The 14498-nt window shown below is 25.5% G+C and overlaps 3 protein-coding genes across 3 annotated transcripts; 1 reads left to right on the top strand and 2 right to left on the bottom strand.

The window, feature by feature from the left end:
• Positions 1-5748: 5748 nt before the first annotated feature.
• On the top strand, positions 5749-7932 carry Phum_PHUM260570 (uncharacterized protein; the record flags this gene model as incomplete). Its single annotated transcript, XM_002426534.1, has 2 exons — positions 5749-5835; positions 5917-7932. 2 exons carry the CDS (start codon positions 5749-5751, stop codon positions 7930-7932), a joined length of 2103 nt encoding a protein of 700 aa, XP_002426579.1.
• A 1966-nt stretch (positions 7933-9898) lies between these two features.
• Phum_PHUM260560 (histone deacetylase, putative) lies at positions 9899-11384 on the bottom strand (the record flags this gene model as incomplete). The annotated part of the gene is made up of 3 exons (XM_002426533.1): positions 9899-10103; positions 10225-10413; positions 10492-11384. The coding sequence occupies 3 exons, from the start codon at positions 11382-11384 to the stop codon at positions 9899-9901; spliced, it is 1287 nt and encodes a 428-aa protein (XP_002426578.1).
• Positions 11385-12241: 857 nt separating this feature from the next.
• Positions 12242-13816, bottom strand: Phum_PHUM260550 (Endoplasmic reticulum protein ERp29, putative; the record flags this gene model as incomplete). The annotated part of the gene is made up of 5 exons (XM_002426532.1): positions 12242-12574; positions 12655-12957; positions 13555-13604; positions 13672-13735; positions 13793-13816. 5 exons carry the CDS (start codon positions 13814-13816, stop codon positions 12242-12244), a joined length of 774 nt encoding a protein of 257 aa, XP_002426577.1.
• Positions 13817-14498: the final 682 nt, after the last annotated feature.

The raw sequence follows: 14498 nt of genomic DNA, 5'->3' as shown, positions 1-14498 counted from the left end.
AATAATAATAATAATAAAGTAAATGATAACGTACGACGTCTTTCCTACTAAAATCCCAAACATTTTTCCTTTTTTCTTCCTCTTCCTCTTCTTCTTTATTCATTTCTTTTTTTCCCCATCATTATTATTATTATTATTATTATTATTATTATTATTATTATTAAACGTGTGAATAAGACCGTAACGTGAATTAAAAACGAATGAAATTAATATTACGTTTATTTTGTTTAAGATAAGTATCATTTATCTGTTGACACGTTCAATTTTAATATAATTAATTAATGGTAAATGATTTTTTTAATAAAAAATTTGACGGCGCGATAAACATCGAAATATAATCACGTGATGGTGGTAATTTTTTTATCCGGTGACAAAGATCGAATACGAAACAAACAAACAACAAACAACAAACAATCGCAAACGCGTATGAACGCGCACACACACACACTCAAAATCGAAAAATTTTCTTTTTTTTTAACATAAAAATCAACGATCGATTCGATTGTTTGTTTTTGTTTAGAAAGTAGTTTTTTTTAAAAAAAAACACACGCACACGCACGCACGCACGCACGCACACTTTTACCCTTTCATCTCTAGTTTTTAATAACAATAAATAATATTTCCTTGCATGAATAAATAAATAAATAAATAAATAAATAAATGCAACATAAAACTATATATTCTCGTCCATATATGTACTTGTACGGGGTATATACCATTTGCGTATATTTTATTCATTTTACCTTTCGAATGGGAAGGTGGGGGGTGGGGAAAGTGTCATCGTCGTTTAAAAAAGTAAAAATAAATCGTAATAATAATAATAATAATAATAATAACCGTGCAGAAATTTATTTTATAACGTTTTATCGAAAGTAAAGTGAAAGTTACTTACATATTTAATCCTTTTCCTATAATGAAAATCCTCTCGCATCGTCGTCGTCGTCGTCGTGATTGTAAATTTTCTTTTTTTTTTTCCCCCTCTTATTCAAATTATTATTGATTAATTATTATTATTATTACCTGTCAACATGATACGTAATTATTATTATTATATCATTTTATTACGAAGAAATCGAATTTCATTAAATAAATAATAATTTTAATAATTTTTCGGAAGTGAGAGCAATTATTATTAATATTTATTATTTTTATTACTCACGTGATTAATAAATATAAATTTAATTTTAAATAGAGGTTGTAATTTTCCTTAAAGAAAAGAAAACAAATTACGTAAAAAAAAAAAGGAAAAGGTGAAAATTCATAGAAAAACACGATATACGAAAGGAAAACGTTTGCTTGCTTACGTCATAAAAAAATTTTAAGGAAGGAAATTTAAGATATGAAAAAAAAGAAAGAAAGAAATTCAATGATTGGTTCAAAATTAAATTATTATTATTATTATTATTATTATTATTATTATTATCACGATGAGTAATAATTTGATGGTATAAATTAAAAAGAAGAAAACAATCATCCCTTCCGGTCATGTAAGAAGAAAGTTTTAAAAAGTACAATGTTTCGCTTATCAGTTACAAAAGGTGGTGGTAAGATTGTGATAGTAGTAGAAAGATAGATAGTTGCAAAAGAAGTTTCCGGTAAGCTTAACAACAGAATATTATTATATAAGATGGAAGTAATTTTAGTACGAGTTAACTAAAAAAAAACAAAAGGTAAAAATACTAAATAACCAATTGAGTGAGTAGTGAAGGCTACTAAAAAGTTGAAAAAGCAGTTTGACTAAAAAAAAAAGGAACTGTAGGCTATAAACGAATTAAATCTTTTTCACTCTCTCTCTCTCTCTCTCTCTCTCTCTCACTCTTTTCCAATTTTTTTGTTCCTCTTCCTTTTTTCTACCCACTTAATAAAACTAAAAAAAAAAAAATCAGAAAAAAACCCTTTCGTGAAAAGAAAAAAATTATTTTGTCAAAAAATTGAAAACTTTTTTTTTTTTTGTAATGTTGCCTACTTGATAAGTGGTATCAAGGATACGTTGCATCAACAACAACAACAACAACAACTACGTTCGTAGTATTTTTCGCGGTATTTCATAATTGTTTAGTCATGTTGTTTAAATTTTACTTTAAAAAAAAATTGTTTGTTTGTTGTTTGTTTTATTTATTAACAAAATTCACAAATTATTTGACATTCCCATCTTCCTTCGCACATTTCACTTAGCAACCAATCTATTCCTCTTATTTCTACTTATAAAAACAATAATAATAATAAAAACCGTGCTAATTTGCGTAGTAATAATAATAATAATTTATTCGTTAAACCTTACAACGATGATACCCGTATTATTTTTTTTTTGAATTCGTGAATTAAAATGTTGGCACCCTTGTAAAAAATAAAATAACCCTGCGATTTTTTTTATAAAAGTTATCTAAAATAAAACTATCGGATATCATTTTTAATATTCCACAAGTAGGTACAAGGTACCAACTTTTTCAATCAATCGTTGTTTAAAAGGTTACAAATGTGTCAAGGTAAGTAAATTTCGGCATATGTGTGTGCAATTTCCATAAAATTACCAACAACTTTGATCTCGAATATTAATAATAATAATAATAATAATCCCTTATAATTTTTTTTGTATGTTGTCGTCATCGTCATCCGTCACATGTTTTAGATAGGTAGATGGAGTACGAACAGGTACACACACACACACACACGCTGCGTGGTCCATTCACAAGCAAAACATATCAAAGGTGTTACAAAGTTTGATTTAAATTAAGAGAAATTTACCCCGAGGTCAAATTAACCTGTTTGCGGCATCTTTTTAAAATTTTTATATATATACACGTATTTTAAATATAAAATGACCACTTTTACACATGTTTATCATTACCGATACGAATGGTTTTTTAAAATAAAAAAAAAAAAAAAAAAGTAAAAAAATTTTCTTTTTTTTTGGATTTCTATGGTTAATAAGTACGAACACACTCGAGGCAATGGAGTCCTAATGCGGGTTTAATGCCCGACAACAAACAATACGGACAACAATCCATCTATAAAACCTAATAATTGTTTGTCTGTTTGTTTGTTTGTTCAAATATATTTTCTATTTACTTAAAATATTGAGTTCGTAATGTTTTTATAAAACAAACAACGAGTTAAGTAAAATATTTATCGGTAAAAGTAAATTTCAAACAAACACTCGATAATTGCAATCAATCGATTTTTATTATTAATAATAATAATAATGATGATGATAATGATAATTTTTTTTTTTTTAATTTAAAAAAATAAAAAACTTTCTATTTTATAATTTTTAAATAATAATAATAATAATAATAAAGCTTTCACAACAACATTCCCCAAAGGGGATTTTTCCAAATTTTTAATTTTTTTTAATATTAATTTTATAATTTGTTTGGAAAAATAAAAATTATAACATGTCGGCCGGTTTTATTATTATCATTATCATTATCATTATTATTAACGTTTTGCCCCGCAAAAAAAAAAAAAAAAATTTAAATCGAATTCTTTAATTAATATCTTTAAAAAAAAAAAAAAAAAATCAACTTTCTACAATGATTTTATTATACTCTCTTTCAGCAAAAAAAAATTATTATTATTATTATTATTATTTATTTAGTTTTTTCCTCCCCCCTCCCCTCCCCCCGACACGTTTTGAAACGGATGAAATAAATCGATCAAATCGATTCATCATCTATCGATTATTATTATTATTTTTTTTTTTTAAAAAAAAAACGAGTTTGAAATCGATCGATCGATGATTCGTGTTTACAAAAAAGTAGAAATAATAATAATAATAATATTTTGACAAAACATGCAAAAAAAATTCATCATTATTATTATTAATTATTTTTTTTTTATAAATGTCGTGTAAGCAGACGAAAATTTTGTTGTTGTTGTTGTTATTAAATCGATAAAATTTTACTTTTATTATAGTTTTCCAAATGGTCAAAGGTCATTTATTAGGTCAAATTTTTTTCCTTTTTTTTTCTTTTGAAATTTTGTAATTTTTCGAAACCGTTTCGAACTCGTTTGAATTTTTTAAAGTTTTACTATTGCATATAACAAATAATTATTTTTTACGTCGGATTGTATTTTTGACTTGTTATCATTATTATCATTATTATTATTATCATTATTATTATTATCATTATTATTATTATTATCGTTCTTCTTGCTCAATTTTTCTCGTATCGAAATATTTATTCGATTGTGAATAATATCCCATCGAAATGCTTTTTTTTTCCAATTCGAATTTTTCTTTTTCTTTTTGTTTTTCCATACCACGTCATAATTCCCGAACTTTTTCTATCTCTCTCTCTCTCTCTCTCTTTCTCTCCCTCTCGTTAATAATAATAATAATAATGATAAAGTGAGAGTTTGTGAGAATGACGACATTTAAAAATTGACAATTTTTATTTGTTTAACGGGTTTTTTTTGATTGAAAAAAAATTTTCTTACTTAGAAAGTTAGTCGTATAAAAAAAATGATAATAATAATTAAATTAAATATTATAATAAAACAATTATTATCATTATTATTATTATTATTATTATTAATTCTCATAATATTATTCGTCGTTGTTGAAATTTTATCAAAAAAATTTTTTTTTTTAGTAAATTCGTTTCTCAATTTTTTAAAATCACCTCCCTCTCTCCCTCCCATCCTTTCCCTTCACCTCCCCCTACCCTCCCACGAATTTAACGACCGCAATATTGATTTTATTTTGCGGTAAATTATTTTTTGCTCCAGATAAAAAAAAAAAAATTCTTATAACGTCGATTTCATGTGTGAGAGAAACCGAAAAAATTATTTATTTATTTATTATTAAAAAAATTTTTTTTTATTACTCCTTATTTATTTATTTATTTATTACTTTAATAATTTTTTTTCGAATTAAATTTATTACCGGAGTAAGTAATAATAAAATAAATTAAATTAACGAATTTTTAATAATAAAATAAAAAAAAATGGCGATTTCAATCATATTGATGTGAAAAAAAAAAAAAGAAAAAAAATTTTCTTTCTATTTTCGAATTACTTTCGTCTTTCGATCATTTTAAAATATAATTGATAATGATAATAATAATAATAATAATAATTATAATGATACTGATAATAATGATAATAATTTATACGTTTATAATGTTTTGAAAACTTTTTTTTTTTTTGTTTATAGCATCGTGTGAAAGTTGCAATTTTGTTTTTTTAAATTTTCCATTTCGGTTTCGGTTATTTATTATTATTATTATTTTTCCTAATAGAAAATTGATGTAATTAAAAAGATTCTCTCATACTCACATTAACATTTACATACATACATAATAATAATAATAAAAATTAAAAATTTTTTATGGTTTAAATAATAATAAAAAAAAAAAAAAAAGAAAAATTTATGAATCAAAATCAAGTTTTTGTGCGACAATCGTTCGCTTTCTTTTTTTTTTTATTCATTTTAACCGTGAAAATAATTTTTTTTTTTTGTTTTTATTAATAAATAAAATAAAATAATTTATTTTTCTCATTTAACTTTCTATAGCAGACGAAAAATTTCACATAACATTAAAGCAAAAATCCAACACGAATAAAAAAATTAATATTTTTCTTTTTTCTATTTTTTTACAGATAAATCGAACAAATGTTGAAAATATCGATCGAAAATAAAAATCGAATTAATCGAAGAAAATAATAAAATGAATTTTGGAGAAGTGACGTAGTAAAAGTGTGAAAAATCGAAGAAGAAAATTTTTTTAAATAATTAAAACAAAAATGTATAGTTTCGAAGTAACCGAAATCGGTCGCGAATCGGTTAAATCCGTTAACGCATCGATGTTGGCAACACTTATAAAAGATCTAGTCAATAGATACGAGAGAAATATAAACAATAATAATAATAATATAAAACAAAAAAATCGTAAATATTATATCAAATGCAAGGATAAATTAGAATTTTCACGTAAAAAAAATAAAAAAAATGGCGACGACGAAGGTTTCGAATCCGATGGTAACGAAGATGATTCCCTATCCGGTGATTTATCTAACGAAGATGCTCAAAGTACTACATCATCTTGTTGCATGGTCGAAGATCACGTTTTTAAATCCCTTAAATCCGAATTCATTTCTCGAAATTTATTTAATAATAATAATAATAAAGATCCAACTTCTCTGGTTTCCATAATAGGAAGCATTGATAGTGCAAACAGCAGCGGAAGTTCGGATACCGATGAAATTGAATTTCATTCTCTCACACCGTCACCCGTCGTCACTCAAACGAAAAAATCATTGCAAAAAAAATTCGATACAATATTTAAATCTCCCGGGGATTTCGATAAAAAATCAACCAAAATGGAAGAGTATCCAATATCCGACGTTATTTTTTGTCACACCGAACCCAAATATCCGAACGTGATTGCTTGGGTTATAAAAAAAAATACGACGTCGGATCCGGGATTCAAATCGGGGGTTGGAGATAATTTTACCAAAATCGATAATTGTCTCGAAGTCATCGTCGTCAAATGTAAAAACGGTGACAATTTAAAAGAATTATGTTCGAATTATCTCGAATATAGTAAAAGAACAAAATTAGACAATTATAAATCGATAAAACGAAAATCAGATGCGGAAGGGAAAAAATTAATAAATCTAAATCCGTTGCCCCCCGAATCCAAAGATGTTAAAGTTTCCCTATCCGACATGAAAATAGAAAATTCAGGTTTGATAAAAGCATCCGAATTATCGATATTAAATCCAAAAATAATGACGAGTTTTAAAAACGATATAAAAAATTCAATTTCGTTAAATTCTTTAATAAAATCCGATAAAAATCTCTCGAATAAAACAACGATAGAAATCAAACCGTCATCGAATAACAACAGCAACGTCACGACAGCATCCCTTCAATCATCCGTAACGAAAACTCAAAGTTTGGTAAACATATCCAAAAGTTGGGAATACGAAACGTCAAATTCAATAATGAAAACGGCGGGAATACTAAAAGAAAAAAATTACAACGTCGGAGATCAATTTAATCTCGTGCAAAGAACTGATCCTAACGGCGTGACGCATTTGGAAGTGACGAAAACGGTTGAACAAACGAAACAAGTACCGGAAAAAAAATTTGCAAACAAATCCAAATTGAGAAAAGAAATAGAAGGTGTCATAATAACGGATGTCGAAAGTTATTGTAAAAAAGAACAAATAAGACAAAGATATGGTGAAAAAGATAAAAAAATTTACGATTTTCCACCACCGATAAGGCCGGAAAGGAAAAAACTTGGTAGGAAAAAAAATCAAGCTCCGTCACCACCGACAAATCATCATCATCATCATCATAATCTCGATCAGAAAATAACGACAGGAAATGTAAAAAATAATTTTTATTTGTCACCGACCACGACGACGACGACGTCACCACAACCACCACAACCGCAAAATGTCGTCGTCGTAGTTGGTGATAATCGTATTAAAAAAGAACCAAATTTAGGTAAGAGTCCTTTGATAGATGTCAAAACGTGGCAGAATCAAAATTCTATAAGGGATGCTAATAATAAAACGGGTTCGAGAGGAAGACAGCAGACGACGACGACAAAACATGATGAAAAATACGTCGATAAAAAAAGATCGACGAGCGCTGCAGGTAGACCCACGAAAAAAACCCTCATGCCTTATCGATATATATACATATCGAACGATTATCGAGAATCGGCCGAATCGATAAAACGTTGCGGTTTACAATCGAAAATTCGAGAAGTCGGTGGTAATTTACATAATTCCCTACAAAATTTCAGACGTAGAAATAGTTTTGACGACATCATGTCTTACAATAACAACAACAACAACAACAATTGTAATAAAATATCAAATCTAAAATCCGTTATTAAAAAAAATAAAAAATATTGCGAACCTAAAAAAGTTACGTTTAGTGCTTTTGCTACCGTTCAAGTAGTCGACTGATTCGTTCGTTAAATTTTTTTCTTCTTTTTCTAACAACTATACCTAAATTATTTTACTATATGAAGCTTTACTATTATTTTATCTCACTACTACTGCTACTACTACGATAACGCCATTCTTATCACTAGTCCATAAATTGACTAATTAAAATAAATAGTTAAGCTTAAAAAAAATATTCGAGATGATAATGATGATGATGATGATGGTGATGGTGATGATGATGGTGATGATGGTAATGATGATGATGATGATGGTAATGATGGTAACGATGATAATGATGTTGATTGTTAATTAATTAATTTTTGTTTTTGTTTTTTTTCTGTTTTTATTATTGTTATTATTATTATCGATAGGATTGAGAAGTGCGGGGGTGGGATGGGGGGGGGGTTTATCGCGTTTTAAAAAAATTGTTTTCAAATTAGTCAACAATTAATAATTTTTTTTTATAAACGTGGATATTTTATATAAAATGTAAAGTTTTGTCATCTGCTAGCGATCTTTCATGATTTATATGAAAGTTATTTTCGATTTTGCAGACCGAAACGTTTTTTTTTTTGCTTTGTTCGTTTGTTTGTTTGTTTGTTTGTTTGTTTTTCGTAGTAGTTATCTATATAAGTTTTACTAAAAAATAATAATAATAATAATAAAAGAAAAAAAAATTTGTTATTAATTAAGAAAGCCATGAAAAATGTAAAAAGTTAACTTGAATACACATTTTGTAATAACAGAAAAAATTTATAAAAATAATAATAATAATAATAATAATAATTAAATTTACAATTATTTATAAAAAATAATTATTAATTATTTTTTTTTTTTTAAATTTCCTATCCTACATTTACCCTCCCCCCCGCCTCCCCCGCCCCGCCCCACCATCCTCCGAATTTATTAAAAAGTTGCTCAGAATCAAATACGAAATTCAACAAGTTTATTATTTATTTATTTATTTAAATTTTATTTAAAAAATTTTAATTTTAAATATTATTATTACTTGTCATCGTTCCTATATATTTATTTTTTTTTGATTTGACAATATTTGTTTATTTGAAAATAATAATAATAATAATAATAATAATAATAATAATAATAAAACCTTGATTTTTATTAGAAAAAAAAAAAAATTTTTTTTTTTTTTTTTTTTTTCGATCGATCGAACGAGCTTTAAAAAAACCTTCATTTTGAAAAACCTTGAACCACCTAATCACCTTTAAACTTTTTTTTTATTTAAAAAAAAAAGGAAAATTTATACGGAAACTAGTTTGGAAAACAACAACAACAACCACAACAACAACTGAAACCGGATATCCCCACTTGAAAATAATTAAATTGAAAGATTATAATAATAATAATAAAAAAAAAAAGCTTGAATGCTAACAAAAAAAAAAAAAAAAAAAAATATCTACGTTTATTATTATTATTATTATTATTTTTAAGAACTAAAAGAACCATTTTGTAATTTTTAAATGTCTGTTATGGTGTATGTAACACACACCTTAAATTTATTAAATAATAAATAAATAAAAAATAAAAGTTGGACTTCTTTTTCTCTTTGTATTAATTGATGATGTTGATATGAATTATTATCAAACATAAATTATTATTAAGTAGTGGTAAATAATTTTTTACAAATCCTAACACATTTAGTTTAAATTATTTATAAAAAATTAAAAAAAGAAAATTGTTTTCCACGAATAAAATTATTTTTTTAAAAAAAAAATTTTTTTTATTAATAAAATACAAATAAAAATTGTCTCGACTACACACACACACACACACTCCATTCTCTCCATTTAAAATTACTTTAAAATGTCACAATTTATTTTAAAATTAAAAATTCATTTTAGTTTTCTTATCGCTTATCAACACATTGTGAAACCCTTTTTGTAAGCACATAAGAAACTAAAATGTTTTGTTTTGAAAAAAAAGAAAAAAGTTTTTTTTTACCTTGAAAATGAAAATAATCAAGTTATGTTTCCACATTTTCTTTATCATTGTCTTTTTCACCATCGTAAAATTCATTCGCAGGTTCCACTCGTTTATCTTCATCAGCTTGCGATATCCTGACATCAGGATTGTCTTCTTGTGGTTCCTGTTGCAATATATCACCAGGTACATCGTGCATTTGTACACTCGGTGAGTGTTGAACCATTTTTAAATTGTCACAAACATGCCTGAAAGATTTTATAAGAAAATTAATTATTACGAAAAATAAGTTTCCGTACTGTTAAGTACTGCAGATGAAGACTCCATAATAAATAATTAGGTCTACTGATGAAATTATAGTTAAATTACCTGGTTATTGCTTCAAGATATTGTTTGCTATTAGCATTTTCCTGTCGAGTGACAACATCTGGATGAAGTGTAAAATCTGGAGCAAAATATTCTAAATATTCAGTCAAAGGAAGTTCATTACTTATTTGTTCTTCCACTAATAAAGATGTTTCATATGTCCAACAACGAGCAACATTTCTCAAAGTATACCTAAATTTAAATCAGTGAATGTATCATATAAAGTAAAAACAAAATGAAAATTTAAAATTGATAATAAGTAATAATTACCCTCCACCTCCAACTGCCAAAAGTGGAACATTTAAATCTCTTATTAATTTAACACATTCACCATGACCTTTTGTGCTTAGAGAAAAACATCCTAATCTATCATTTGCTAAAGAATCGGCACCACATTGCAAGACGATTGCTGTAGGCTGATAAAATTCCATTACACTGTGAATAACTGGTTTAAAAACTTGGACATAACTTGTGTCATCAATGCCCTCCTTCAAAGGCACATTAACTGAATAATATCGACCACTTTCTGCACCTATTTCATACATGTCTCCAGTTCCGGGAAAAAAACAATTACCATATTTATGAAAAGAAACAGTCATAACTCTATCAGTTAAATAAAATGCTTCTTGAACTCCATCTCCGTGATGAACATCAATATCAATGTAGAGCACTCTTGGATGGTATTTTAAAAGTTCTAAAATTGCTATAACAATGTCATTCACATAACAAAAACCACTAGCTTCAAATTTTTTGGCATGGTGTAATCCACCAGACCAATTTATAGCAATATCACAACAATTATTATTTAATTTAGTAGCTCCTTCTAATGAAGCTCCCGTGTACATACTGCAGAAATCGTACAATCCTTCGAAAACCGGACAATCATCACCGACATTAAAATGCGCCAAATATTTTGTATAATTTTGTAAATTTTGAGGTGTAACTCTTTGAAGAAACTCAACGTATTCATCACTATGAAATCTACACATATCATGAGCACTCGCTTTATATGGACGATATATTTGCATTTTTTTATGCAATCCATAATTTAATACTAAACTATGTATAACCGATAGTCTGTGAGGCTTCATCGGATGACCGGGACCATAATGAAAATTTCCCACGTCAGGAGAATAAAAATAAGAAACTGTTTTTTTAGACATTATTAAAAACTGAACAATTGAGTACACACAAATGAAATTACGAATAATTAAACGTTAGCGTCTAACTTATTAAATAAAAAATTCATCTTTAACTGAATTATTACTGTACAGGCAAATTTTAATAAAAAAAAAAAATATTTAAAAACGAATTTATTACTGATTGAACTTGTGTAAACATCCGAGTTTAATTGAACGCCATAAATGTTGGCAACACTGCATCAACCAATAAAAAACCTGCTTTCGTCATTTCGTACCATTTGAAAAATTCGTTTAAATATTTAAAAAAAATTAAACACGACATTAATTAATTTATAATGAAAAAATTTATTTTATTTTATTTATTTATGATTAAATTAACTTATATTAATCTTTATAATAACTTTTAAATACGAATCGTTTGAAACAAAACGTTTGTACCAAAGATGATTATTATAAAAAAAATTATAAACTGAAACTTTTAGTTATTAAAGATTAATTAAAAAAGTTTATGAAAATTTATTAGGTGTTCTTTAATAATTAAATTAAATTTGATAAAATAATTAATTTTAAATTTTAATTGGTAGTGAAATTAAAGAACAACTAAAAATTATCATTTACATACTCTTAATTAAAAAAAATTTGTTCGACTAAGTGGAATGTTTTTTTTTTTTTTAGAAGCCATTAAACATTTTTTAATATATATAAAAAATTTAAATTTAATTTAATATTAAATTATAATTGCACACTGAAAATGATATAATTCATAATTAATTAAATATATAAAGTATCTAATTGTTTTTTCCCCTCCCCCCCAAATTGATTAATTATTTAACTTTGAATGAAAATAATCGAATTTGACGAGAAAAAAATTATTTTTTTCAAAGCTCATCTTTGGTAATTATTTTAAATGATTGTAAAATATTTATACGATGTTGCATTTCAGTTGTTTTCTCTTTTGATAATTTCCCTTTTAAAATATTTTGAACTCTTTTCAATTCATTATTCATAAATTCATTACCTTTTTCTATTATTTTTCTCATCGTTTTGACATAAACTTCGGCAGATTTTTGATTTGTATTACCAGTTACTTTATCCCATAAATCTTCAGTTTTTCTTAAAAGTTGTTTTCTCTTTTCATTACAATTTTCTTTAGCAAATTCTTCAGCAACCTTATCGAATTCTTCCAAACAACCGGGAAGTCCAATGTAAACCTAACAAAGTAAATATTATGCATATTCATTTTACAAATTATTTTAAATGAGTAATTTTTTTTTTTAAAAAAAATTTTTACCCCCGATTTTTGTTTTATAAAATTTTGAATGTTTTCAGCTTTGAATTCACCGGTGAATGTGAGAGGATCTTTTTTTCCCATCAAGAAAAGTTTTACAGAAGGGAAATCGTCTTTTGACAATCCATATCTTTCTGCTAAATCAGTATTATCTTTATCTCCATAATCTTTAACTCCTACTTCTGCTATAAGTAAATCATTTATGTTATAAGCAGATTCTGAAACTTTTCCAAATTCATCTTGTTTTTCACCATAGGGAAAAACGACATCAAATTTCACAGCGGATGCTTTAAATTTAGATATGACCTGTTGAAATAATAATAAAAAAAAAAAAGAAATTCTCTATTATTATTATTATTAATATATTTTTTGTAAACAATTTATTACAATGCAAATATTGTTATTTTATTAAACAATTGAATAAAAAAAAAATAAATAAAGCTTGACTGAGTTTTTTTTTTTAATTTCCAAATCACTTCCTAAGGCAAAAAGGACCCCCCCTCCCCAAATAATTCAAGTTTAATAATTACATAAAAAAATGAAAGAAATAAATTTTTTTTATATAAAATACTTTAAATAATTCAGGATTTATTTATAGTAGAAATTTATAAATAGTTGTTTTCACTTTTCGAAAATGTTAACGACCGGCATTTTAAAATTAATAATTTATTATTAAAACATGATAATAAAAATTTTTAAATTTGAATTTAAATATATTCGTAAAGGAATAAATGATACTAAAAAATACACTTGGCCATCTTTAATATTATTATTATCATTAATTCATTATTTTAAGAACTGATAACAAATTTTTAAGATACAAAATAATAATAATAAAAAAAGCAACTTAATATTAATTTATAAAAATTACAAAATATATTTTTTAAAAAGAATACAATTCACCTTATCAAATGAATAGGTATCTAATTGAACGCATCCTTTACAATCACCGGCTACGATTAAAAAAAAATTTATTTGTAAAATTAATAAAATTATTATTAAAGGATAAGTAATAGTAACCGATAAATTCGCCATAGTCGAGAAGGAACTGTTGAATCAGAGTGTCCAACTCAACTAATGAATACTAATCAATTTTTTTTTATTTACTCTATGGTCTCTCCATAACAAAAACGATTAATACTCTATGATTCCATACGTGATACATATGATAAAATTTAATTCCTACCTTTAACAGTAACTTTTTACCCGATTCTATGATTTAATAATTTTAAACAAGCGTAAAATATAATATTTTATTAAACAATTACTTTTTTTCCTTTCTCTCTTTTAAAATATAGAGAAATAAATCCAGTAATTTTCAAATAAACAAATTTTACTTTAATGGCAAAGAAATCTAAAATAAGTAATTTTTTTTTTAACTTGGGCTTTTCTCCCTTAACGACAACCAAAAAAAAAAACTCGAAAAGGTAAAAGAAAAACGTTCGACAAACCCATTCAATTAAAATAATAAAAAATTAACGAAAAACGTTTAGGTTTAGTATAATAATAAACCGTGATAATCACAAACACAGTCTAGGAACACACAATTTCTTTTAAAAAAACATGTTTTTGAATAGGCTAAACATTGTCAAATAAATCACCTTATAAAAAATTTTTAAAAAAATTTGTAAATAATAAATATATATATATTTTTATAAAAATACATGTAGTACAGGAATTACTATTGTTATTATTATTATTATTATTACTTTTTTTCCTTTCAATTTAAAATCCTGAGGGTGATTAAAATTTATGTCGAAAAATATTTTTCAATAATCACTTTCCGGAAACGGAAGATATCAAGCGGATGATACGATATCATCGAGCTCGACGATAACGACACTTGA

The sequence above is a fragment of the Pediculus humanus genome, genomic scaffold (genome assembly GCF_000006295.1).
Source record: "Pediculus humanus corporis 1103172107634 genomic scaffold, whole genome shotgun sequence".
NCBI lineage: Eukaryota > Metazoa > Arthropoda > Insecta > Psocodea > Pediculidae > Pediculus > Pediculus humanus.
The sequence above is the reverse complement of the archived record's forward strand: the minus strand, read 5'-3'. Positions and strand labels throughout refer to the sequence as shown.